At 52.0% G+C, this 22,939-nt stretch overlaps 1 protein-coding gene and 1 pseudogene across 2 annotated transcripts; both read right to left on the minus strand.

Moving 5' to 3' along the window:
- Positions 1-6,925: 6,925 nt before the first annotated feature.
- On the minus strand, positions 6,926-21,394 carry Mst1r (macrophage stimulating 1 receptor). Of its 2 annotated transcripts, none has more exons than XM_087905266.1 (20): positions 19,873-21,394; positions 15,636-15,824; positions 15,424-15,552; positions 15,088-15,258; positions 14,629-14,786; positions 14,134-14,299; positions 13,903-14,039; positions 13,158-13,319; positions 12,971-13,064; positions 12,620-12,835; positions 12,388-12,534; positions 12,141-12,306; positions 11,907-11,999; positions 11,618-11,797; positions 11,197-11,277; positions 10,877-11,058; positions 10,687-10,796; positions 10,023-10,188; positions 9,503-9,639; positions 6,926-7,496 (listed from the first exon to the last, which is right to left on the minus strand). In XM_087905266.1, exons 1-20 carry the CDS (start codon positions 21,106-21,108, stop codon positions 7,238-7,240), a joined length of 4,179 nt encoding a protein of 1,392 aa, XP_087761392.1. In that variant the 5' UTR covers positions 21,109-21,394; the 3' UTR covers positions 6,926-7,237. The 2 variants fall into 2 exon arrangements, with proteins under 2 accessions (XP_087761392.1, XP_048279815.3); XM_048423858.3 differs by having other exon boundaries at positions 12,620-12,832; positions 19,873-21,393.
- Positions 21,395-22,499: 1,105 nt separating this feature from the next.
- On the minus strand, positions 22,500-22,596 carry LOC125393805 (U6 spliceosomal RNA; annotated as a pseudogene).
- Between the last annotated feature and the right edge of the window lie 343 nt (positions 22,597-22,939).

Consider the following 22,939-nt stretch of genomic DNA (forward strand, 5'->3'; position numbering starts at 1 on the left):
CTGAAGCCCAGGACCGGTATCTTGGAGGAGTGGGTATGGGGGTGGTGGAGGTGGGGCCTCTACTCAGAATCTTCAAGTCAGAATGTTCTAGCTCTCGTCATACTGTGTCAGTTTGATTCTGGCCATAATGAGAGTATAGCACTAGGCACAGGGCTCGGCTGCGGTGGCCACAATGTTAATCAAGTGCCGCTTACAAGATGGGGAGTTGTAGGGACATAGTAGGATAGGACCAGTCTCACAGTCAGGACATGGCAGGTGCTAGACTGAGCACACAATATGTGTGCTCAGAACGGTATTGCAAGGACAAGCTAGACAAAGCTCATGATATGGGTAGACATGTAAAAAAAAAAAAATGTGAGCTTTTAGGCATGATCAGTAATTCTGCTTTTCTTTGATGGAGAAACAGAGGGGTAGGAAGGAACCAAATCTACTTGGATCTCAGATCCAAGGCTACCCTGAGGTTCAGCACTGCTCTCCAGATAGAGGACAGGTCGTTGGCATGGGCCTACTTCTGGAAGTTCTGCCCTGGGCAGTCAGACCCTCCTTTTTCCTCCAGCTCTGAGCTCTAGGGCTACACCCCCTGTCTTCCAGGGCTGTGTTCCCTTCAGGGTTCAGTCTTGCCACCCAGGAAACAGGTTCATGGAGAATGCAGCTGTAGGCTTGTCCTCCTCCGAAGCAACATGTTTTCACAGAGGTTAAAAATAGTGTTTACAGTTGGCCGTGGGGTGCGAGGCTATGTGACCAGGGACTAAGGCTGGCACTGTGCTGCATCCGCACCTTTTTGATTGGTTGCTGGGCAAAGCCTGACTCAGCCACATTTCAGGCCCCTTGTGCCACCCTCCCTCTTCCGTTAAGATAGGGAACAGGCAGCTTGGATTCCTAGGAGCCAAACTGCTTATCACTGCGCTGTGCCTGGGAACGGGTTAGCAGGCTCTCTCATACACAAACACATCCTTGCAGAACACTATTCATTAATCTCGGATCTGAGCAAGCTACTTGCTTTTCCATGACAAAGATGCTGGTAGCAGCCTCTAATAGCTATATGATATAAAAGTTGAGCTGTACCTGGGAAGAATGGGAAGTGAGGTGGGATGTCCTAAGAGATCCCCTCACCCCTGCTGCCTGCTTACTTGATGACTGAGCTCACTCTGCCTCATTCGGAAGTGAGGAATAACCCCATTTTCCAGACCTGGAATTCTTTGTAAGCAACTACCCTGAGGTCTCTTAGAGGAAGATAGTGGAGCCAGCTGAAGGGTCTGGTCCAGGAAAGCCCTTCCCACCTGTGAAGCAAACATACCTTAGAGCTATGACAAGGGTGACTAAAAGTGATCCCATTCTTTCTCTGTGCCTGCACAGTGTGAGGCACATGGGACACAGCCCGACAGCCGTTCAACAAGCTGGGCACTCTGGCGTCTATACTACAGACGAGGAAATCATGACCCGGAAAGCAGTTGTGGAGTTGAATCAGACATGGAAGCCAGAGTCCCTGACTCTGGACCCATATTGTAGAAACACGTGGTGCTACCACCGGGTGCCACTCCAAGGCCATGCAGTAATGAGCTCTGCTGGAAGAGAGCCAATGGGCCTTGCTCCAGGGAGCTGCAGCCCCAAGCCCCACACTTAAAGCTGTGTCTCTCTTGTACCTGTTCCCCTCCTGGTAACTTCGCAAGCAGCTCAAGGCCTGGGAAAGGTTATGTTCTCTGTATGGATGCTAAGCCAGTGCCCTCCCAGGATCTTGATGAACTGAATATGGTCCAGCTGCACACTCTGTGTGGCCAGGCTAAGTCCTCTGTCATCGGAACTCTTGACCAACTGAAGCCCATTCTGATCTCACCCAGCTGAGGGGGCAGGGTGAAGACGCTTCTAATCTAGGACCCCTTTGCTTGGTTTCTGAGGATAGTGCCCCCATGCCCTCCCCCCCCACCACTTGTTTTTTAAATAGTCTCTCTCCAGGAAGAAGGGCGTCCAATTCTATTTCTGATTCTGGGAAGTGAGGAGGGCCAATGTGTTGCCATGGTAACCTGAAATCCCCTCCCCCAGGCTAAGCCCATTCCCCAGGCTGCAGGCCTGGAAGGGTGGGGTGAAAGGGGTGGCAAGAAGAAGCTGAGAAATTCAGTTTGAGGGTGAAGGCAAATGCCTAACTTGGCCTTCCCTCTTACACTTCACCTCACCTTCCCAACAGGCACTGTGGGAGACCCAACCTTAGAAGATCCAGTCACCATGGGAGAAAATTTTCTCCCCTATGGATCAGGCTGAAGCCCTGTCACCTAATAGGGCCCTAGGAAATGTGGACGTGACAGAAAGGGCATCGAGGGGAGACTATGTTCTATCAGGAGTTCTGTGACCCTGAGGTCAGCCTGGCCTGCTTGTCAAACACAGACCGTATTTTGGGCTCTCCTGTCTCCTTAAGAGGCAGCTAGCTCGTAACCCTGCTTCTGCACCCTTCCGGTGCACCTGCCTTCAACACTCAGGGCCCTGGGAAAAGATGTCTCGGAAAACCTAAGATCAAAAGGCACCTTCAGTGCCTCGCAGTGTGGTCCTATACTTAACAATGGATCAGAAACTGAGTCTTCTTTCCTTGGGGCTTTGTCTCTGGGCTGTGTACATCAGCTGAAGTGCTCTGTTGTAGTAGATCTGTGTAGGGAGGGCATCCCATCTAACAGAGCAGAGCCCAGACAACGGAAGGCTTCTGAAAAGGCCCTAAAGGTTCTTGTGACCTAATCCTGTCTCCATGCTGATGGGAAATTGAGAAGGGCCTCAGTTTCCTAGTTCTGTGCCCCCTTCCACTCCTTTCTGGAGCAGTGTAAGAGACCCTAAAGCCCTAGACCATTGGCAGCCCTGCAGTTTATCCTGACCAAGGTTCACCCATTCCATGGAGGCGAGGCTAGTCTGTAAGGGAGTTAGCAACTCTCGCTACCTGTCCCACCTCCACCACCCCAGAGGAAGACAGGCAGAGAAGAGACCCCCCAGCCTCAGGGAATTTAAAGAAAGTGAGGAGATGTGGGATCTGGGATGCGGAAGGCAGAAGCCACTAGTGCTGGAAGGCGATGGCTTCTGAGCTCTAGGCACAGAGAAATTTAAATAACAGATGTTTAAACAACCTTCCCTGCAAGCCGCCGGTGCAGTGACCCCTCTGCTGTGATGTGTTGCAGCTTAAAAATAGCCCACGATGAACCGCTCTGAGCCCCAATTGATTCAAGCTTACGTAACTCTGCGTGAAAGATAGCCAGCCGCATCAGCCGGAGGGAGGGCAATGGCACAGCCGCCCTGACTGCTGCTCACAGCTGGCTGCGCCTTGCCTCTACTGGGAGCAGACCCCCATCCAGAAGCCAGCATAAGTAAGGGGTGAAGGAGTGTTGCCAAAAGCACACACGACTTCATGGCTACAGCGCAGAGATTTGCAACCAGGCCTGCAGAGGGGATGTGGGGAGAGCCAGGGACCTGAAAAGACCTGCACCCTGTGGAGAGGAAATGATGAGATAAAGAGACCAGAACGCCCCCTTGACAGGGTGGCTGGAACTACCCAGGGTATTCATGTTCCCCTTTGAGAAGGGGCCTTCTTGACAGAACAGGTCGGCAAAACTTATTAATGAGTGACCTATGCTAGCACTGCCATAGAGCCCAGGGATGAAGCTAACTCCTTTGAGGCCTCCAGTTCTCTAAGGCACAGCAACATCCCTGGAGGAACTTAGTAGCATGGGAGAGGGAGTGCTGGCTTCCAAGCTAATTGAATCCTGTGATATTTGCTATCAGCTACTTCTCTATTGGATGCTAGATCCACAACTGGCTGCAAGCCTGTGCAAATGGCTAAGCCAACTGGAAGGAGGGGGGGGGGGGGGGCGGGGGTCCCTTTGACACTGAGAGCACTGATACTCACTGGTCCCTCTGCTGGTACCCATGCCGAAGCCCTTTAATGAGTCAGTAGCTTCACTCAGTTCCTACCAACGGAACTCAAAATAGGAATCACTGCAGGCCAGATCCCCTGCGGTCCAATGGAGCAAGAGTGAGACAAAGCTTATTGGGAATCTCAGGCCAGACTTATGGTTCCCCTTCAAAGCAGGTCAGTCCACTCACTGCATGCCTTCCAGGTGCCAGACAGTGACACCAATGGGCAGTCAGGAGGCTGTGAGTCATCAGCTGCTTTCTCAGTCCCAGCTGCCACCATGGCTTCCCCTGGCCTTTGTTGGCATTTGCTTGCCCCTCGGCCCCACTGGTTTGTCCCAGAAGGAGACAAGACACGTTCATTTGTTTGGAATAGAATCTCATGTAGTCCAAGCTAGTCTTGGGCTTATTATGTAGCCTAGGCTACCCTTGAGCTCTTGATCCTCTTGCCTCCGCCTCCCAAGTGCTAGGATTACAGGTGTGCACAATCATGCCTGACTGGAAAGGTTAGTAACTTGCTGTCCACAGCTCTTGGTGGGAAGGTTGGACTTCAGAGTCCTAGAAGAAAACTCTAAGAATGCCATCCTAACCTGGTGGGAGGCCCAGGCCTAGCAAGGCCATTAGCCTACTTTTCCTTTCCACTAGTCATTTGCTGTACCTGAACAATCTCCCAGCCACCCCCACGCATGCGTGCACATACATATGCACATACATGCACATGTGCGCAATCTTGCACATGCACTTAAACACACATGCTGGAAGAGAGGCAGTCCAGCTTCCCTCAGTCAAAAAAGGCCATTCAGAAACCACCTAGTATGTCAAACCCATCTGGGAACCTAGAACCTCTCTATATGATCCCCTGCCCCAGCCCCAGTAGCTCAGTCACCAATTTGAAATCCTAAAAGAGTTTCAATTCCTGACACCCTAGAATCTAGAGCCTAGATGGGCTTGAAACTATCAGATGGCTAAAAATGGAACTCAGAGCTTGGGAGCTGTTGAATGTGTTATGGGGTGCAATCCAGTACCCCAAGTACCTGTTTAACTGGAGCTCCTTCCTGGATAATTCTGACCCTGGGAGGCCTTTGGTCCAGGAAATTCATGATAATGGGCTAACTGCTCAAAGAATTTATCTTACCCTTCAAATGAGGGTTTTCTGGCTAACAGGCCATATCAGCAGGACTGGTGCTTGCCTAAAGTATCACCACGTGACAATCAGACCCCAAATTCCACATTCTAGCTAAACAGGAAACCTGCTACCCCTTAGCTCTGCCTCTCACTCAGTTCTCTCGGACCCCTTTCTACGCTAAGATCTCCTTCTGTCCAGAGTCACCGTTCCTTTCTAGCCTTTCTAGTGAACAGATGAGCCAGTGGGGAACAAGCCCCTCACATCACCCCAACTCATGGCTTAGAACTCTGAGTGGTCCCCTTGGGAAGGAACAACACAGCTGTCCTGTCTTCAACAGCATATGGCCAAGCAGTCAGTGACCAGGTCTACAAAGCCACACCTTCCTCTGTGCCTGTGCTGAGACACCAGGGTGGCACTGGGAGTGGGCGGGCAGTTCCCCCTGCCTTCCACTCCCAGGACCCTCCCCTTTACACCTGCTTCCCAGCAGAAGAGTCCATTGCCACACTTTACACACATGTCCTTGGGGTCCTTTGGACCCCTAGTACCTCTTTCCAGTCCAAGATACCAGGATAGGTAACAATATGGGTAGAAAACAGCTGGATGGCTGCTATCCCAAGGAGACCCCATTTAGGAAAGAGCTCTGGCTCCAAATCCTGGGTTCCTCGGTGACAGAGCATTTCTAAGGCACTCACAGGTACCAAGCTTTCCCTTCTTACAGACCCAGGAGACATTAAACCAGAGGAGTAGGGGAGACCATGGCGGGTGGGCTTAGTCAAAGGGGAGATAATATTGAGATCTATATCCTAGGCCCAGGCTCCCCAGCACTCCAGTTCCTAACACATGAAGTCCCCTCAGCAGGCATAGCATAGGGGAGAGGTAGGAGTTGGGATTAACTCCTCCTCCAGAGGAATGTGCCCCTCCAATCGCTATGCTGTAGTATCCTTGAGGGTATAAATAGCTGAGGAAGTCGGTCCTTTGAGGTTGGCTCCTTGCAAGTGTAGAGCTGATGCCTCTCTATGAGAGCCTCCTTCTCAAATGCAGTGCTGGCAAAGATGGGAGGCAGGCAAGTCTGCATACCATGACAGTGAATATACATGTATGTATGTGTATGTGGACTACATAGGAAGCCTAGGAGAACTGCAGGGGGGGGGGGGCAGCGCAGTAGCTAGTTTGAGCCCTGGAAGAAACCATCTTGGCTGTTGCATGATTAGACACTCAACCTACCCCCTTGGTTCATCCAGCAGTCCACAGGGGCCCTGTAATTTGATCTGGGCATGGTCACCCTCCCTATGCTCGGAAGCCTTCTGGCAGACCCAGCCTCTTTAGAATCACAGGGCCTTTGCACAAATCAATCTCTCTCTCTCTCTCCTCTCTCTCTCTCTCTCCTCTCTCTCTCTCTCTTCTCTCTCTCTCTCTCTCCTCTCTCTCTCTCTCTCTCTCTCTCTCTCTCCTCTCTCTCTCTCCTCTCTCTCTCTCTCCTCTCTCTCTCTCCTCTCTCTCTCTCTCTCTCTCTCTCTCTCTCTCCTCTCTCTCTCTCCTCTCTCTCTCTCTCTCTCTCTCTCTCTCTCTCTTCCCTCCCTCTCCCCCCTCTCTAAGGTTTATTTATTTATTTATTTATTATGTATATAGTGTTCTGCCTGCATGTATGCCTTGCAGGCGAGAAGAGGGCACCAGATCTCATTACAGATGGTTGTGAGCTACCATGTGGTTGCTGGGACTCAGGACCTCTGGACGAGCAGCCAGTGATCTTAACCACTGAGCCATCTCTTCAGTCCTGACCAAAATCTCTTATCTGAACTCAGACCTCCTGAAAGAGCTTTGGCAAAGATAATAGCTCCTGGGAGCCTTCCGTCACCTCTCTAAAGCAACCATCCATCCCCTCAGCGTGCCTCCTTTCTTTCACAGCATATACCATAATTTGTGCTTGAATATTCATTTATTTGTTTTAGTGGTTTACACTGTGGTATCCGTATGATCACTGCTGAGTTCTTTCTGCTCAGCAGACAGGGTATAAAACAAACATTCCATAAATACATGCTACAAAAGGATTGCCCTCACTGACTTGTGCTGGAGTGAGGGGCTTACACGGGCTGTTTCCCACCTCCAGTAGCTTCAGAAAGCTAAAGGGTGGAGGTTCAATGCCCTTTAGTTTGTCATAGCCCAGAGGCAGGCTGGGGTTACCTCAAGACCACTTAGCAGATTCAGTCCGTGACCTACTGAGGGCTTAGGTCAAGTGGGCAGAGGTGGCTCTGAGAGAGGCCGGGGCCTTGATGTGCCTCTGTGCTGCTGTGCTGAAGACTGTGGCTGCTCTGGAAGCACACTCACGTCATCCAAGATGCTGTGACCTAAGTTCACGTAAGCTGGGGACAGCTGTACGTAGTGATCCCCAAGCAGAGAGCTCACCACCTGCTCCACTTCCATCACGAGGGCTCTGAAGGTGGGCCGTGCTGCTGGGTCAGCATCCCAGCATCTCAGCATCACCTGGTACCTGTAAAAAGAGGGGTGTCAGGTCTAGGTGTCGTCCTACTGGGGGGTTCTGGGCAGCCCGATTCTCACTGAATGAAACAGAAATGAAGAGCCGTGACAGGCCCTAGAGCCCCATCAGAACAGTGCTGGCTCTTCTCACGGCTGCGATGCCTGGCAGCAGTCCAGATACCTCAGCAGAAAAGGGTTGAGGGCGACTATGCCCTGGGGCCTTATCTGTGTGATCTTGGGTGTGGGTGTGTTCTAACTTTTCTGTGCCTAGATGGCCTCTTCTGACCACAGCATTAGGGGCACAGGGTAAAAAGACACTTGTGAAATCCTCAGTACATTGCTAAGAGGCTCATGAAATAGGATCATCACACCTTTTCCAGATCAGATATAAAGTGAGGATTAAACCCTGCAGAGAGAGTTGGGCATGGTGGCGCACACCTGTAATTCCGGCAATGCTGGGAGGTGGAGGGAGAAAGATCAGGCATTCAAGATCAGATTTAGCTACACAAGGGGTATGAGGACAGCCTGGGCTACATAGTGAGTTCTAGGATAGCCCAAGATACAGAGTGATAGCCTGTCTCAAAAACAAACCAACAAATAAATACATACCAGGTGCAGTAAAAGATGCCTTTAACCCCAGAATTTGGAAGGGTGAAGCAGAATTAGCCTGCATTTAAGGCTAGCCTAAGCTACAGAGACCAAGCCTCAAAAAAAAACTGCAGCAAAAAAGTCCAGGAAAGTTAAACGGGGACTGCTGAAAGAGAAACATATGGAACAGCTCCGGCGACTCCAGGGTCCTGAGGCTGAGGCCCTGTAGATTACCCTGCTGGATCCTAGAACCTGCCTTATCACCGTAGGGACGGCATCCTGCCTTAAATTATAGTCTCAGTGTTTCGGACTCTCCAAGGGGAATGTTGTTATGATACCCACTTTACAGATGAGCAAAACCGAGCCCAGCAAGGAAAAGGGACTCCCCCTATTCGTGTGCCACTTAGAGTGTTACCTGTTGACGGCTCTTAGCTTAAGCCTTCTCTAGGCAGAAGGGAAACACATTTTCCAATCTCACATCTGCTCGCCTGTGACAGTGACTGACTAATGCCTGGGACAGAGACCTGGCCCGTTGGTCTCAATTTCAGAAAACTCTGAAGGGCCAGCCCAGCTCTGACAGGGCTGCCCCATGCGCTCCGTCCCTCTCATGATTCCATCCCAGCCACCACCTCCCTCTGACAAGCCCTGTTTCCGCTGTCTCTCCCAAACCTACCACTGAAGCCCCCCACATAGAAATCTCTACCTTCATCTGTTCAGAGAGCCTGTCTTAGATCCAGGCAGGCAGTAAGGTTAATTTCTCTTACTGCAAACCGTGTACATTAAAAAAACAGATAACCGAAAAGTCAAGGCCAAGATGGGGCGAGCCCTGAGAACCACCCAGAGCCTTTCTGGAACACAGCCTGGGACAGGAGTCATCAAGGGCTCTACCTGTGACCTGGTTCTGCCTGTTCTAAGCATACAGACCTGAGCACAGCCGAGGTCTGCCTGCTGATTAGGGAGCCAAACCTACCCCACGGGCACTGATGACACAGCTGCCGCCATCCCTTGGGAATGAAAAAAAAATCTGAACTACATGCAGTGCAAAAGCCCTGCTGGAGAGATGCGGAGGGACTGGTGTGGGAGCTAACTAAGCCGTTCTTTGAGGCTGAATGAGTGGAGGAGATGGAAAACAGCCCCTCTCTCTCCCTTTGCAGCAGTGGGGTTTGGAAAGAGATCTGGGAAACCAAACCACTGGCCTCAACCCAGACTCTGAGTTGGAATGCTGTTACCATGGCAACTGTGAGGGCCTCTCAGAGTCCTTCCTTGCATGGGGGTGGGACCAGTACACAGATAAGTAAACTAAGTCCCAGAGAGGCTCCCTTTCCTGGTCAACCAAAGGGTCAGACAAAAAGCCAGGCAGGGCCTGGTCTCTTGCCCTCTCCGCACCTCTAGAGCCCAGCCCTGCCCCTCCATCGCCCTTTATATACTCACAGTGAATTGGAACAATACTCAGGCTGGGGCAAGCGACGGCCCTGAGCCAGGAAGTAAGTGAGGTCGAAAGGATCGATATGGGGGTACGGTGGAGCACCCCGTGTGAGCAGTTCCCACAGCAACACACCAAATGACCACTGTTGGAGAAAGGTGAGGAGATTCACTCAACTATCACCCCAAATTTGGGGGGGGCACATGGGCCCCCCAGGTCCTCTACCTCTCAGGATTCTTTACTGGAAATGAAGGACCCCACCTCTGCACAGAGCTCATTCCTTAATACTGTACAAATATCGTCCCTCTGTCTCCCACAATGTGACTTGAGCCCTGGACTGTTCATAAGGAACAGATGAAAGCACAGACTTCTTCTGCCCTGGCAGATACCAGATTCTAGTTCACATTTGTCCAAGACAAAGGAGCTACGGGATTTGCTAACCTGGGAAGTGTCAGATTACACAGAAGCAGGGCAAAATACTTTAAGGCATGGAGGGGTCAAGTGGACCTGGAGCAGAGGGTCCCTTACCACATCAGACTTGGTGGTGAATCTGTAGGTCTGAAGGCTCTCCAGGGCCATCCACTTGACAGGCAGGCGAGCATGGCGGTGTTGTCGGACGCTATAGTATTCCTTGTCTAGGATGTCACGGGCCAGACCAAAGTCAGCCACCTTGACTGTGAAGGACTCGTCCAGCCTGAGAAGAGGACATCACACAGACAATTGATGTTCAGCTGGGGCTGTAGCTCAGTGGCAGACACTTGCCTAGCACTGGCTCCTGCCAGGTCTGGAGCCCACCGCTTCCTAGCCCTTCTAAGGATTTAAGAATCACACTGTGTGGTGGCGCATGCCTTTAATCCCAGCACTCGGGAGGCAGAGGCAGGCAGATCTCTGTGAGTTCAGGGCCAGCCTGGTCTACAAGACCTAGTTCCAGGACAGGCTCCAAAGCTACAGAAAAACCCTGTCTCCAAAAACCAAAGCCAAAACAAAACAAAACAAACAAACAAACAAAAAAATCACACTGTCTAACCCTATACCAGGTAGACAGAAAAATGCCTAGCACTGCAGAGCAAAGGGTGGAGTGGGGGACTGGGTCCTCCTCTAAGCTGGCCTTGAGCAGCTGCATAGCCTCATAACTGTCCCTTTGTTTCACACACACACACACACACCCCCGCCGCCTACTTGAGCCACTCACATGCAGTTCCTAGCAGCCAGGTCTCTGTGCACAAACTTCTGCTCTGCCAGGTACTCCATGCCGCAAGCTACCTGCAGGCCAAAGCTGATGAGGTCCTTCACCGTGGGGTTCTGTGGCACAAGGAGACTGGTGAGTACAGGCAGAGGCGGGTGCGGCTGACACCTCCCACCCCGGATGGAAGGGCACTGACCCTCTGAGGGGAGCGGATGAAACGAAGCAGGTCTCCGTGGCGCATATAGGGCAGCAGCACCCGGGGGAGCCCCTCTGGGGGTAGCACAATACCAATGAGAGCCAGAACGTTCGGGTGGTGGAGGCCGCGCATGAGCAGTCCCTCCCGCAGGAAAGCTTCTACCTCCTGCACCTCTGTGATGCCTGTAGAGTAGCGTAGGTCAGGCCAAGGGCGAGACGGAGACAGTGGGGGTTCACTTCATAAAGTGCCAGCACAAAAGGAGCTAAGGACCTCTCAGCCTGAGACCACCCTTATGCCCACCCAGCCTATGCCTCACTTACGACTCAGTGACTTAATGGCACAGTGGATTTGGTTCTGTGCCTCATCTGTATACTCTCCATGATAGACAACACCAAAGTGGCCTGGAAAGAGCGAGATGGTAAAGAGGGACCTCAGTGCCCAGACTCACTGCATGGCCCCTTATAACTAGTAACCTCAGAGCCCCAAACTGACTAGTGTGACATTAAAAACAAGCAGCAGCTACGCAATGGTGGAACCATTTACCGTCCTCCCATGCCCACTTATCCATACCAGAAGCCACTGAAGATTAAATTCTTCAAAGATGACCATGTGGAGGCTCAGAAGTTAAGTAGTAGCCTCAAGATCATACAAGTTAGTGAGTAGGCCAGGAAAGTCTACTTGAACTGTCAATCTCAAGACTCCTCCTCTGCCCTGCCCCACCTCCCAATCCATCCCCCACACCTTTGCCAATGATTTGGTCACTGTGGATGACCACGTGTTCATGGGGAATCAGTACATCCTTGACCTCGGCCAGAAGCGTCTTGTCCAGATCCTTGAGCCGGATCGAATCTGTTCGCAGTAGTGGGATACTTGTCTCATCCCTGTTATCCGTAGATTCCTCCCAGCTCTGAGGTGTGGAGGCTATATCATCAATGTCAGAGAGTGTTGTTGGGGAGAGGGAGCGAGAGCTAGTGGGGCGGGGCAAGCCCTGGCTTCTAGCGCCTCCCACCATCTCATCAAGGCTACTTACTTCTGTAGTCAGAGCCAGAGTAGAATGTAGACAGGGACATGGCTCTGGGAGACCGATCCAGAGATGACAGGTCATCCAAGTTGGGAGCAAGGACTGTGGAAAGACAGCCCCCGGTGATGAGCCTTTCCAAGCTCCTGAAGATCAAGTCCCACTGAGGAAATGTGGGATACCCCTAAGTTCAGACACTACTGTTTAGAGGGGCAGGCTGAGTCTAGATGGGTGTAGGGAGCTCACCTAGTTGCTTTTTCCGTCTCCGCGAGTTGAAGACCAGAGCAACGGCCAGGGCAGCCACGAGCGCAATCAAAGCCAGCAGAGCAATTATGAGTGTACTCTGTGAGGCCCTGCCTGGGCCTGACCGAACTACTTGGCCCAGCTTGTGACACTCACCATCTACGCAGACCTGAAAGCAGATGGCAGTTTAAGCCCAGACTGCAGACCCTTCAGCTTGTGGTTTCCTGAAAAGACCAGCTGTGGCACCTACCTGCAGTGGGACACCATCCTCGCCAAGTTGCAGGGAAGGGGGCAGGGGGCAGACCACCATATTCCCCCGGAACTCGTGTTGGCAGATCTCACCACCCACGGTCATGTTCACACTCACGCAGTCTGCCACAGCGCCAAGCCCAATATACTGCAGAGACAGTCATGAGAATCAGCCAGAGGCTGGACTCTTGTCTCTTAACCACCACTGTCCCTATCCTATCCCTTATACCCACCTCAAACTTAACTGAATGCTCTTCAGGCTTCAGTGGGGCCAGGCCAGCTCTGGGTGGACTGGGTGGGGGCAGGAAGCGAAAACCAGGCAGTGTGAAGCCAGCTCCTCCATCCCCCCAGACGCTCAGATTCCCTGTTGCCCACCCCTGACGGTTTCGGACCACATATTCGGGCAGGCGGCACTGACGCTGCTGTTCCAGAAATTGCCCTGCGCACTGCTGAGACCCATATGAAACTAGTTAGGCAAAGGGCCCACGCCTGACCGCTCCAGTCTCCTTAGCCCAGTGTGAGGTGACGCTGGACATCAGGGGACTGGTCCAGCCCCACCCTGTCCACCAACCCCCTTCACTCACGCTGTTCTGCACTGTACTTTGTCCATCATGGAATAAGAGCTGTAGGTGCCACACAGAAGTCAGATGCTGGCCATGGATCATGACATGAGAGCCACTGCGGAGAAGGGAGGGTGTTGGGGTTAGAGGACTCAGGGGACTGACTCTCTTATTTCTTGGAGGCCAAAGTAGCCAAGCAGGTGGCGCTTACCTGTAGCCACAGCTGGGGCTGATGTCCAACACAATGGGGTCCTCCTTGTAGTGAAATGTCCAGGAGCCAGGCACCTCAGCACCTCCGATCTGCAGATGAACGGGGACCCTGGCTGTGCCAGCTCCAGGAGGTGTGACACATAAGATCTGTTCCTCACTCACCCTGCAGGATGGAGGGATTGGGCACTGGGACACCTTCTTATGATGAGAGGTTTACCCCCGCCAGGGATTAGCAATCCCTCCTACTTCCTCTGTTGGTTGTCTTCCCCACCCACCTACACTCCATGGTTCTGGAGAGAGGGTGCTCCCAGTAAGACCTCCAAGAAGGCAGGGACGGAACAAGTTCCTGCACCCTTGGCTGGAGACAGTGGCCTCTGTGGTGGGCTCTCTTGTCTCTGGGTTGGAGGGGACAGCAGATCCTTCTTGGAACTGATCCCTACATTGATCATGTGACTGAGCCCTCTTCTCTCCACACTGGCAGTATCTAGGTACCCACCTGGTGCAGCTCCCTGGGTGGGAACAGAAGAAAGGGTCTCACAAGGAAGGGACTGCTTGGTTGTCCCCATCAGAGACAGGGAAGGCAGGGACTACATTGTGCCTGAGACTTGAGGTAACCTTAGGCAGCAATCAGGAGGAACCTGATAGGTTCCCTCAGATATCAGGCCAACTCAGGATGCAAATACAAGTTGGAGCCTCACAGCAGTAGGGACCTGTGGCTTCCTGTGATTTTACCTGATAACACTTACTGTTCCAGCTGGCACTGAGTTCCATTGACCAGTACAGCTCGGCTGGTGCCTACAGACAGGTTCTGGCCTTCAAGCGTGAGATAAGTACCCCCAGCCCGTGGGCCAAAGTCAGGTTTTATTGATGTCAGCAGTGGTTCCTAAGAGGATATGGAAATGGAAAATTTCATTCCAAGTCTATTCCTCTTGTACCTCCCACTGACCCAGGGCAAAGACCGAGCAGTGTAGACTCACCATGAAAGAGAAGCCTTCCCGAACAGAGCTGCCGTCCACCCGGAAGTGCTTGCCTGCTGGCGTGTTAGTGATGAGAAGGCTGACATTTGTAGTCCCTGCTGCCTGGGTGACCAGAGGCTCCAGCTCACACTCAAGTTCTTCCACAAACGCCTTGGGGAACTCTGGCCTGGGACATCAGAAGGATACCATGAGGTCAGGAATCCCAGAGGGCTGGCTGCATGCTTGCCAAAAGTCATGGGGCTTATCTGCCGAAGAATGGCAGCTACACCTATGGCTTTCTGACAGCAGACAGAATTGAGGGAGACAGGGACTAACCTTGTCTAGTCCATAACTAAACAGACAAGTAGGGCACATGCAGTTTCAAAAAGGGACAGATATCTAAGACACAAGAAGTCAATCTAGCTTGTCCCTACCCTTCACAGAACAGGGTCTCACAGATGAGAGGCTGCTTGGTCACTCTCATCAGGGACAGGGAAGGCAGGGACCAGGTTATACCTATAGCTTGGAGAGTGCTTCGGTAGCAGTCGGCAGGGACTTTGGCCCACAGTGATCTGATGTGTTCCCTCAGGTACCGCATTAGGACGCAGGTAGAAGTTGGAGCCACATAAGGTGAGCCTTGTACTGCCCCTTAGGGGTCCACTGTGAGGATAGAACTGAAGTGGAGAGAACAACCCAAGTTTTGTGCGGGGTGGGATTCTCTCAGCGCTTCCCCCAGAGTTCCGGCCATACCCCTTGCCTATCTCACACTCCGGCTCCAGTCATTCTGGGTCATGTGCTAGTCCTCATTCAGACCTTTTCCTGCCTCCCAAGTCTCCCTCTGTGCCATCCCCTCTGACAAGAATGCCCTCCTATGGGCATTTCAGAGCGCGGAAGATCGTGACCAGGACTTTTTGACACCTTCCCACCGCCCTGCTTGTCCCTCTGTCACCTGAGCCCTGGGGGGGTAGGCTGTACCTCAGTGATCTCAGGTGGACAGTGATCCTGTTGCCAGGAGGCAGGACACTCCTTCTGCCGGCCACACCTGTCCCCACACCAGCCACATCCCATGAAACGCTGTGCTTTCAGGCAACGCCAACAGGTGAGGAAATGACGGCAGCCAGGGCCCTGGATAGGTACTTTGAAGACCTTAGGGTGGCAAATAGGTGGCTCAGCAATCGCTAAGGGTGGGAACTGGGCCCCATCGACCCTGCTGGTCCCTTCTAGATTAGAGAGGTCAGGTCCGCATATCAATGCCTGTCTGGGTTTGACAGAGAGGCTATGCTACCACCACCTGAACCCTGCACACCTCACCTGGTCCCCAGAGGCAAAGAGTAGGTCATTCCCAAGGCGACTGACGTCCCGCTGAATAGGCTGCCCGCTGCTGCCCAGGGAGAAGTTGGACACATACAGCAAGTAGCTGAACCATCTGGCTATCTCCACCTGTCATAGGTCTGCTATGAGAAGGCTAGCAAGGGCAAGGTCCAGGAATGCAGGGACAGACAATGGTGGGGTGAAGGACCTACCTGTAGGATACGCCCATCTGCAGTGCCCATGTGGGCCACTGTAACATTGCCAAGGCGTGTCACATGCAGTGCAGTGACCTTCACTGATCCTAACATTCCGTTGAATAGGTCCACGCGTGAGAAGTCTTCACTGACCAGCAGAGGGAAGTAGTGGCAGCGGAAGCTGGGGCTGGAGGCCTCTACACCAGGCTGGGGAAACCCAGGCAAGAGAGAGTCAGGGCTCAGGACTGTGCACTACTGACTCTTTAGGGCTTTTGTCAGTGATTACAGCAGCTCTAAACTACTATTCCTCACCTCGCTTGACTAGAGGAGGCCCAGAGCTACCCCTCACCTACTACCACCATGCTCATAGGTGCTTGGGAAGCAAGGGCAGGGAAGAAGGGAGGTCCAGTCTAGAAAGCCAGATCCCCCACTGAAGGGACTCTGACCAGCTTGAGAGTAGTGAGGACAGCTCTGGCCAGCCTTCCCCTTTTCTCCCATTTCCTCTGCCTTGTTAAAAACCATTAGATTACATTCCTGAAGCTAGTCACCAAGGTCTATTTCCTTATTTGGCCAGCCACTTCCTCCTTCTGACGCTGACTACCAAGGTTCAGCTATCAAACTATTGGAGTTCAGCAACCAGAAGCCCCATTTGATTATGCTAATTAACATGCCCAATTAAAATTAAGCACCTCATCCTAACACAGGGTCTTCCCCTTTACCTTTATAAACTGCCATTTGCCTATGTGCCACGCCTGTCTCCTTTGTTCCTCCGGGACGAATACCTCTGACCCTTTCCCTTTTCCCTCATTCCCCCATCCCCTCTACTACCAAATCCTAGCCCATTCTAACACAGACTTCCCCCTTTTCTCTTCTTAAAAATCACCCCTGCACAGTCATTTGCTGTTGTTTTTCTGCCAGAGTCAGAAAGCAGGCACTTTAACTTTTCTTCCCTGCTTAATAAAGGATCTCTCTGTGAAAAACAGTTGTTTATAGGGTCATTGTTTAGTGAAGGAAAAAAAGAAAAAGAAAAACAGTTGTTTAGCTGTGGTTTGTGCTGGATCCAGGGTCTGGGAGGCAGCCCCACTGTGTGGAAGTTCCCTTCACCTACTCCCTGCCTTACCCTGCTATGTCCAGTCTGATGATTAATTCTGCAGACTGTAGACCGGGCCGGTCCTCCCATCCATTCATTTGTTCAAGGCCTCACAGTCCCTCAGGATCTAAGTCAGAAGCCCTCACCCTTAACCAGAGAACTCTCACGCCCCCTGCTGGCCCTTCTCTGCCTGTGTGAGCGCTTCTTAGCAAATGTCCCTTCTCGACTTCAGTTTCCCTACTTGCACAAGGGACTGAATTCTGAGCTTAAGTGGCTTCCCAAAACTGGCTATATGGCGTCTTTCCCTGAAAGTCTACAGATCTTTCAGTTACCTAAACCTCCCTCAGGTACAAAAATAAAAAATCAAGGCCCTATGATCTGAATGTCAGATTATGCTTAAGAAATTGGGAGATTGTGAGTTGAGCCTGCTATGTTTGCTATTCTCAAAGTGAGTTCCAGGACAGCCAGGACTGTCACACAGAGAAACCCTGTCTTGAAAAAACAAAAACAAAAGAGAGAAGAAGTTAGAAGACATAAACCTCTCCCTTGCTCTTAGCCAGGAGGTGTAAATTCTTAGGACAGGGTTGTGAATGGTCCTGGAAAAGTAGAAAGCCAAGGTATGCATTTAAGACTTGGGGTTGGAGTAGAGGTACAGAAAGGGCCAGAAGAGAGCCCTAGGTGTTCAGAACCTCCTTCAGTTCACACAGAGTTAACCTATCCCTGGACCTCAGTGATAGGTAGGACCGGGGAGGGGGAGGGGCAAGAGCAAGCAGTGTTGAGTCTAGACACCCCACCCAATCTGGGTCTCTATCCTGTTTGGGTGGGGACCTAGACTTTGTCAGCACTTGAGAAGGAAAAGGAGGGGCCTGACCCTAGCCAGAAACTTGCCAGGTGTTTTCATTATGACTCAGGGACAGGCGGGGCACAGGCACTAACTCAGGTAAGAACGTGGTCCTGTTTGCTTGCCTCTAGGCCACAGGGGTCTTAGATTTGGGTCCTAAGATTGACGAAGGTCTCTAGCCCTGAAAACTTGCCTTAAGTGTCCTATTCCCCATAGCTGTTCCACACCCTACCTGAATCCACTTAGGCAGGCCCGACCGAGTCTTTAGATCAACCATTGAGTACACAGTGGCTGCTACTCCAGTGGTGATCATCAAACACTGACTTACATATCTTCAGAGATCTGGCAGACCTCCAGACATGGAGCCCGTAGGTAGGGCCCAAGATTAGTTCTCCTGGTGCCTGGCACCTCTAGCTAAATTGGGAGAGGTTCTGATTTCCCATCTAGATTTGGACAAAAGGTTCTTACTCCCAGGATTTCTCAACCTAAATATACTCATCTGAGGAAGAAGAGCTAAAGACCCCCACTCGAAGGCAAGAGATGTTGCTGAGCAGCAGAACACTTGCCTAAGATGTCCAAGGCCCTAGAGATGTTCAATCCCTAGTACTGGAGAAGAAAAAAAGAAAGAAATTTGCACCAGGCCTGGTGCACACTTGTAAAAACCAGCATTTGAGAGGTGAAGGCAGGAAAATCTTGAATTCAAGGTCAACCTGAGCTGCACGATTGATTCAAGGTCAGTTTTGGCTATGTACTAAGTCCTCTCTCATAAAAACAAAAACAAACCAAAGACTGAAGATACAACCCATGGTAGAGGCTTAGCACATGTGAGGCCCTGGATTTGGTCCTTCAAGTTCTAAAAGAAAAATGAATTCCCCCTCCAACACTGGGTGTAAATTCTATACTTCCAGGGCATTAACAGCAGCTAGAAATCAATCAGACAAGAGTATCATAGTCACTGACAGGCCTGGTGTGGCACAGGCCCAGAACCCTAGCTACTCCGCTGGCCGAAGCAGGAAGATTACAAGTTCAAGAATTGATTGTGTTTGGAGAGTGAGTTCAAGGCCAGCCTGGGCAACTTTTGTGAGACTTTGTTTCAAAATTAAAAATATAAAAGGAGAGGAGGGCGCTGGAGACCCAGCTCAGTGGTAGAGCATTTGACTAGCAGTTCCTAGTGTGTCTGAATGGGTGTGGGGAAAAACAAACAAAAAATGTTACAGCAAAGTCAAGGCACTGTGTGACCAAAGAGTGTGACTGTGGCACCCAGCGCTCCATTCAACCCTTTATCTTGCCCTAATCTCTCAATAGTCTTAGGTGAGACTATTTGAATGGTTTCAAGGAGTTAGTTTTCATTTTGTCCTCAAGCAAGCATTTTTGTTTTTATTTGATTTTATTTTTGGCCCTCAAACCCTGACTAGGCCCCAAGTTAAGGCCCTAGGTCCTCGAGGTAGCATTTTAAAAACATCCTGCTTCCTGTTTGTTTCTTCTCTTCTTCCTCCGTGATATGATAGGTGGACTGAGAGACCCTCCCGCCTGGGGCAGGGCCTTGGCTACAGAGACAGAAAGTCCAGGCTGGACCCATTCCAACCAGCCCTTCCTACGCCTTTACTCATCCTCAATTGCTTAGAGTTTGCTTGCACAAGACCGGGGTGAGGTTTCCAGGAACCTTCTAGAGCTGAGCTGAAACTGCCTTTCCACTATGTCCCAAATTTTCCTGTAATGATCCTGTGGAGAATGGGTTAGTAAATCACAGAACATGCAGGCTCCCTAAGAAGCTCCCAGACTGCCAGGGTTCTTTGGGAACCTGTTGGGGTTCTCTGGCAACCCTGCCCTGCCATCTTTGGAAGGCAGAGCAACACAGTGCCTTCATAGGGAAGTGAAACTATATTGGCAAGCAGCGGTGAATCTTTGACTACGAGCAGCTGCCACGGGGTTTTTGCCTTTGTGTATACTTTTCTCTGGGAGCCTGAGGGTGTGGGTGGTGGACAGGTTGGAGGGGATGCCTATCATTTGACCTGGAAGTTGGAAGTTGTGCTGACAGAGGCAACTATGACGTAAGCCTCTCCTCACATAACCAGGGAAAGTACCTTAAAAATTCAGATAGCAGGAAGGGTGACAGAATCTCATACTGGGATGCGCTTCCAGTATGGCCTCTGTTTGTCTGCTTTCTCCCACTACCTCCATCCAGTACTTAGGAGCTGAGAAGGAGCGAATGCTTCACACTGCCTGCCTCCTCCCACCCAGGCCCTTTCAATGATAGCAAGGAAATGGCCTGTCTTCAGCCCCACTGAGTACTCACAGGTCAGGGGCCCGCTCTTTCTGCTCACCGGATTAGGACAAAGACTGGGTGGCTGGAAGAATTCGAGGCCTCTCGAGGGACGAGGAGAAAGTGAAGAGTCACAACAGCGTTCTACGCCCTGTTCAATCAGGGCGTCCAGCTGGTGAATGGGGAAGGCACATACAACAGAACTGGGACCCGTGCCAGAGGTACCAACCCTGACAGCCACAAAGACCCCAAATAGCACTTCCTGGCCCTCTGAGGTGCTCAGGTCCACAGCTAGATTGGCATCCACGGGTGCAGTGTGGGCTGCCTGAAGCACTGGGTAAGACTGTATGCTCTTTGGAGCGTTCCGACGCCGGCGTTTAGGTGCAAACTGACAATCCAAGACCAGCTCCCGGTAGTCACCCATCTCTGGCTCTACAGCATTGAGTCGGGCAAGACGAGTCTGCAGGGCACCCGGAGGGCTTGTAACACTGGAAGGTTGAACGGTCAGAAAGTAGACGAAGTCTCCTGAGCGGAAGCTGTAAACATATTCAATGAGGTAGGAGGCCAGATATTTGGGCAGCACAGATAGCGAAGGAAAGCCCGGTTGAAATCCAGAAGCATCTGCCTTAAGGCGACGGATGGACACTGAGTGCGGGCTAAAGCTGGCAGCCAACTCTGGGTCTAGTGAAGATGCCACATAGAAGTAGGAAGCATGGCCCTGCTCAACCACAGTCACACGAGTGCCCCGGGGGCTAGCCACACAGTCCGGGCAGGACTCAGGCCGGTTACTGTTTGCTGAGAAGAGGCAGGCTGGTGCTGCTAAGTGCAGGGATTTCTCCCGAGGCAATATCTCATGGAGGAAGCACCGGCCCTGGAGGGTTGAGCCACAGCTGACCAGGGCTGGCAAACCTGGGTCTATCACCAGCACCACTGTGTCTGTGTCGTTTGGTGGTCCGTGAGGGACTGGACCACAGCTCGCACATGTCTGGCAGCCAGGATCTCCAATAGGGCCGGTGGTCAGGCTCTCTATACACTGCAGGTCAGGCCCAAGCACATGCAGGCGATTGCGTGTGGCCACAAACAGCGCACTCCCGTCTTCACTGTCCTCGTAGGCTGCCATGGCCTGTACCTGACCACCGGCATGGAAGCTGGGGACCACATACTTAACATCAAAGTCCCTGGAGGCTGAGAAGGGTATTCGTGGGCACTGCCAGTCCAGGTTGGTGGACGCCGCCGGTAACCACAAAAGAAGCTTTAGCAGTAGAGAGGATTGTAGCAGCGGCAGAAGCAGCCCCATCGAGACTAAGCTGGAACTTCTCGTGAACCTCAGAAGTCCCAGGACTTGACGGGACCAGACTTAGGTCCGACCTGAGGCCAGCATTATTCAGTAGCAGTACTGAAAGTTCCTGGGCAGCTGACCCCCTGCACTGGTTCCTGGCAAACCCAACCTTCCCTCTCTGCCCTGTAGTCTGAGGATCTGGCTGTGGACCCACGGGCAGGGCAATGGCATGACCACCTCACCTGCAGCTCCAGTTGCTTCTTGTAGCTGCCGCTGCCACAGATACTTAGATCAAAGTCGAAAGACGCTGGGCCCCGTGGGTGCGGCCGGGCTGGGGGCGGGGCTACGGGCGGAGCCCTGTTGAAGGCGCTGCTCTCTCTCTTTCCAGCCCTGTCTGACTCTTTCCAACCCTGAGAAGCCTGTCTCCTGTTTCCTCTCTTGGATGTGTATTTCTCAGTGGTCTGTGGGTGTGTGGGTGTGTGAATGGAGTGGACTGGGAAGGAGTATTCCTGAACCATCCTATTCCCCCACAACCCACCAGGTTAAGGTGAGAACGGTACAGGGCAATATGGCTCTTCTCTCCGCATGGCCCTCATTCACAGGTACACCCTCAGGCACCAGTTCTTCCACGCCGGAAAACACAGGACAGAGTGATGGGAGGGTATCCAGAAAGGAATACCACGGGACACACCTTCTGTGGGCAGGTACCATAATTCCATGTTGTGCCCTATGCTGTCTGCCCAGAGCCATAAGGGTTAATGGAGTCTGGCCCGCCTGGCTGGATAATAGCCAGAGGTAACTTATGCGAAGACCTAGCTGTAGCTCTGAGTAGCTCTGATCCTGTCACTGTGGCCTTAGCGTGTGGAAGTGTAGAGCGGGAGGGAAGGGGTGAGTCTCTGACTTCCAGGCACCTCTGATCTGCTCTGAGCCTTGTTTTGTGGACTCGGTCTCTGAAACAAAAATGTAGTTCTGGTTGGTCCTTCTTCCAGAATGTGTGCATGAGTGAAGCCCATTCTGCTTTGCCGTCTCCCTCACCTGGACCTCGGCAGCTATCCCTTGGGAAGCAGTCTTTCTCAATACCCGGGGGGTGATGGGGCAGGGAGAGGCATTCTTAGCCTGCCAGTGAGCCTGGGCTCCAGAGGGTTCTTCACAGGGTGGCTGTAGGCAGTTGTGAGTCCCAGGGTAGCAGAGGATAAGGGGGCTGGGGAGGGAGGAGCTTAGGAGGATTCAGTCTTGGCCTGGGGCTCTTTACTGGCCCACTCCCACCCAGTACAACCCCCCTACCTGCATTTGCTTTCTAACCTGACCTTAGCGAATGTTTCCTCTCCCCATCATCCTTTCAGAGATGGGATGGCATTACCCTAGGATGCCTTTCTAAATACTTTTAAAAACAGTATTTAAAGTCATGAAAAAATATGGACTCCTTCACAAATTTGCTCGTCCTCCTGCAGGGGCCATGTTAATCTTCTCTGTAGGGTTAGGAGGCCTTTCACACCCAGCCTGTGTCAGATGCAGATCATGGGTCACCAGGAGCCTGGGCTAAACACAATTAGTTCATTCTCTTCCTCTGTCCCCAGGGTAGGACTTCCCTTCCTTCCAGGACAGGGAGGTTCATGAGCACCTATTAGCTGACAGGAAATGGTAGATGGAGCAGCCACACCCAGTGGAGAGAGATTACTATGCCCAAGGCAACATGAAAGGTGCTCCTTTACCCAAGTGGACCCGACCCAGAAACCATGGCACCCTTCCAGTGTTCCGTAGTCAACATGTCTAAAGATAGCCATGCAGAGAAAAACTGAAACACCCTCTACACAGCACCCAGACAGGGGCTCTGTGAATGTGGTCCTGC

This window comes from Myodes glareolus, chromosome 4, assembly GCF_982192425.1.
Source record: "Myodes glareolus chromosome 4, mMyoGla1.1, whole genome shotgun sequence".
NCBI classification, from domain to species: Eukaryota; Metazoa; Chordata; class Mammalia; order Rodentia; family Cricetidae; genus Myodes; species Myodes glareolus.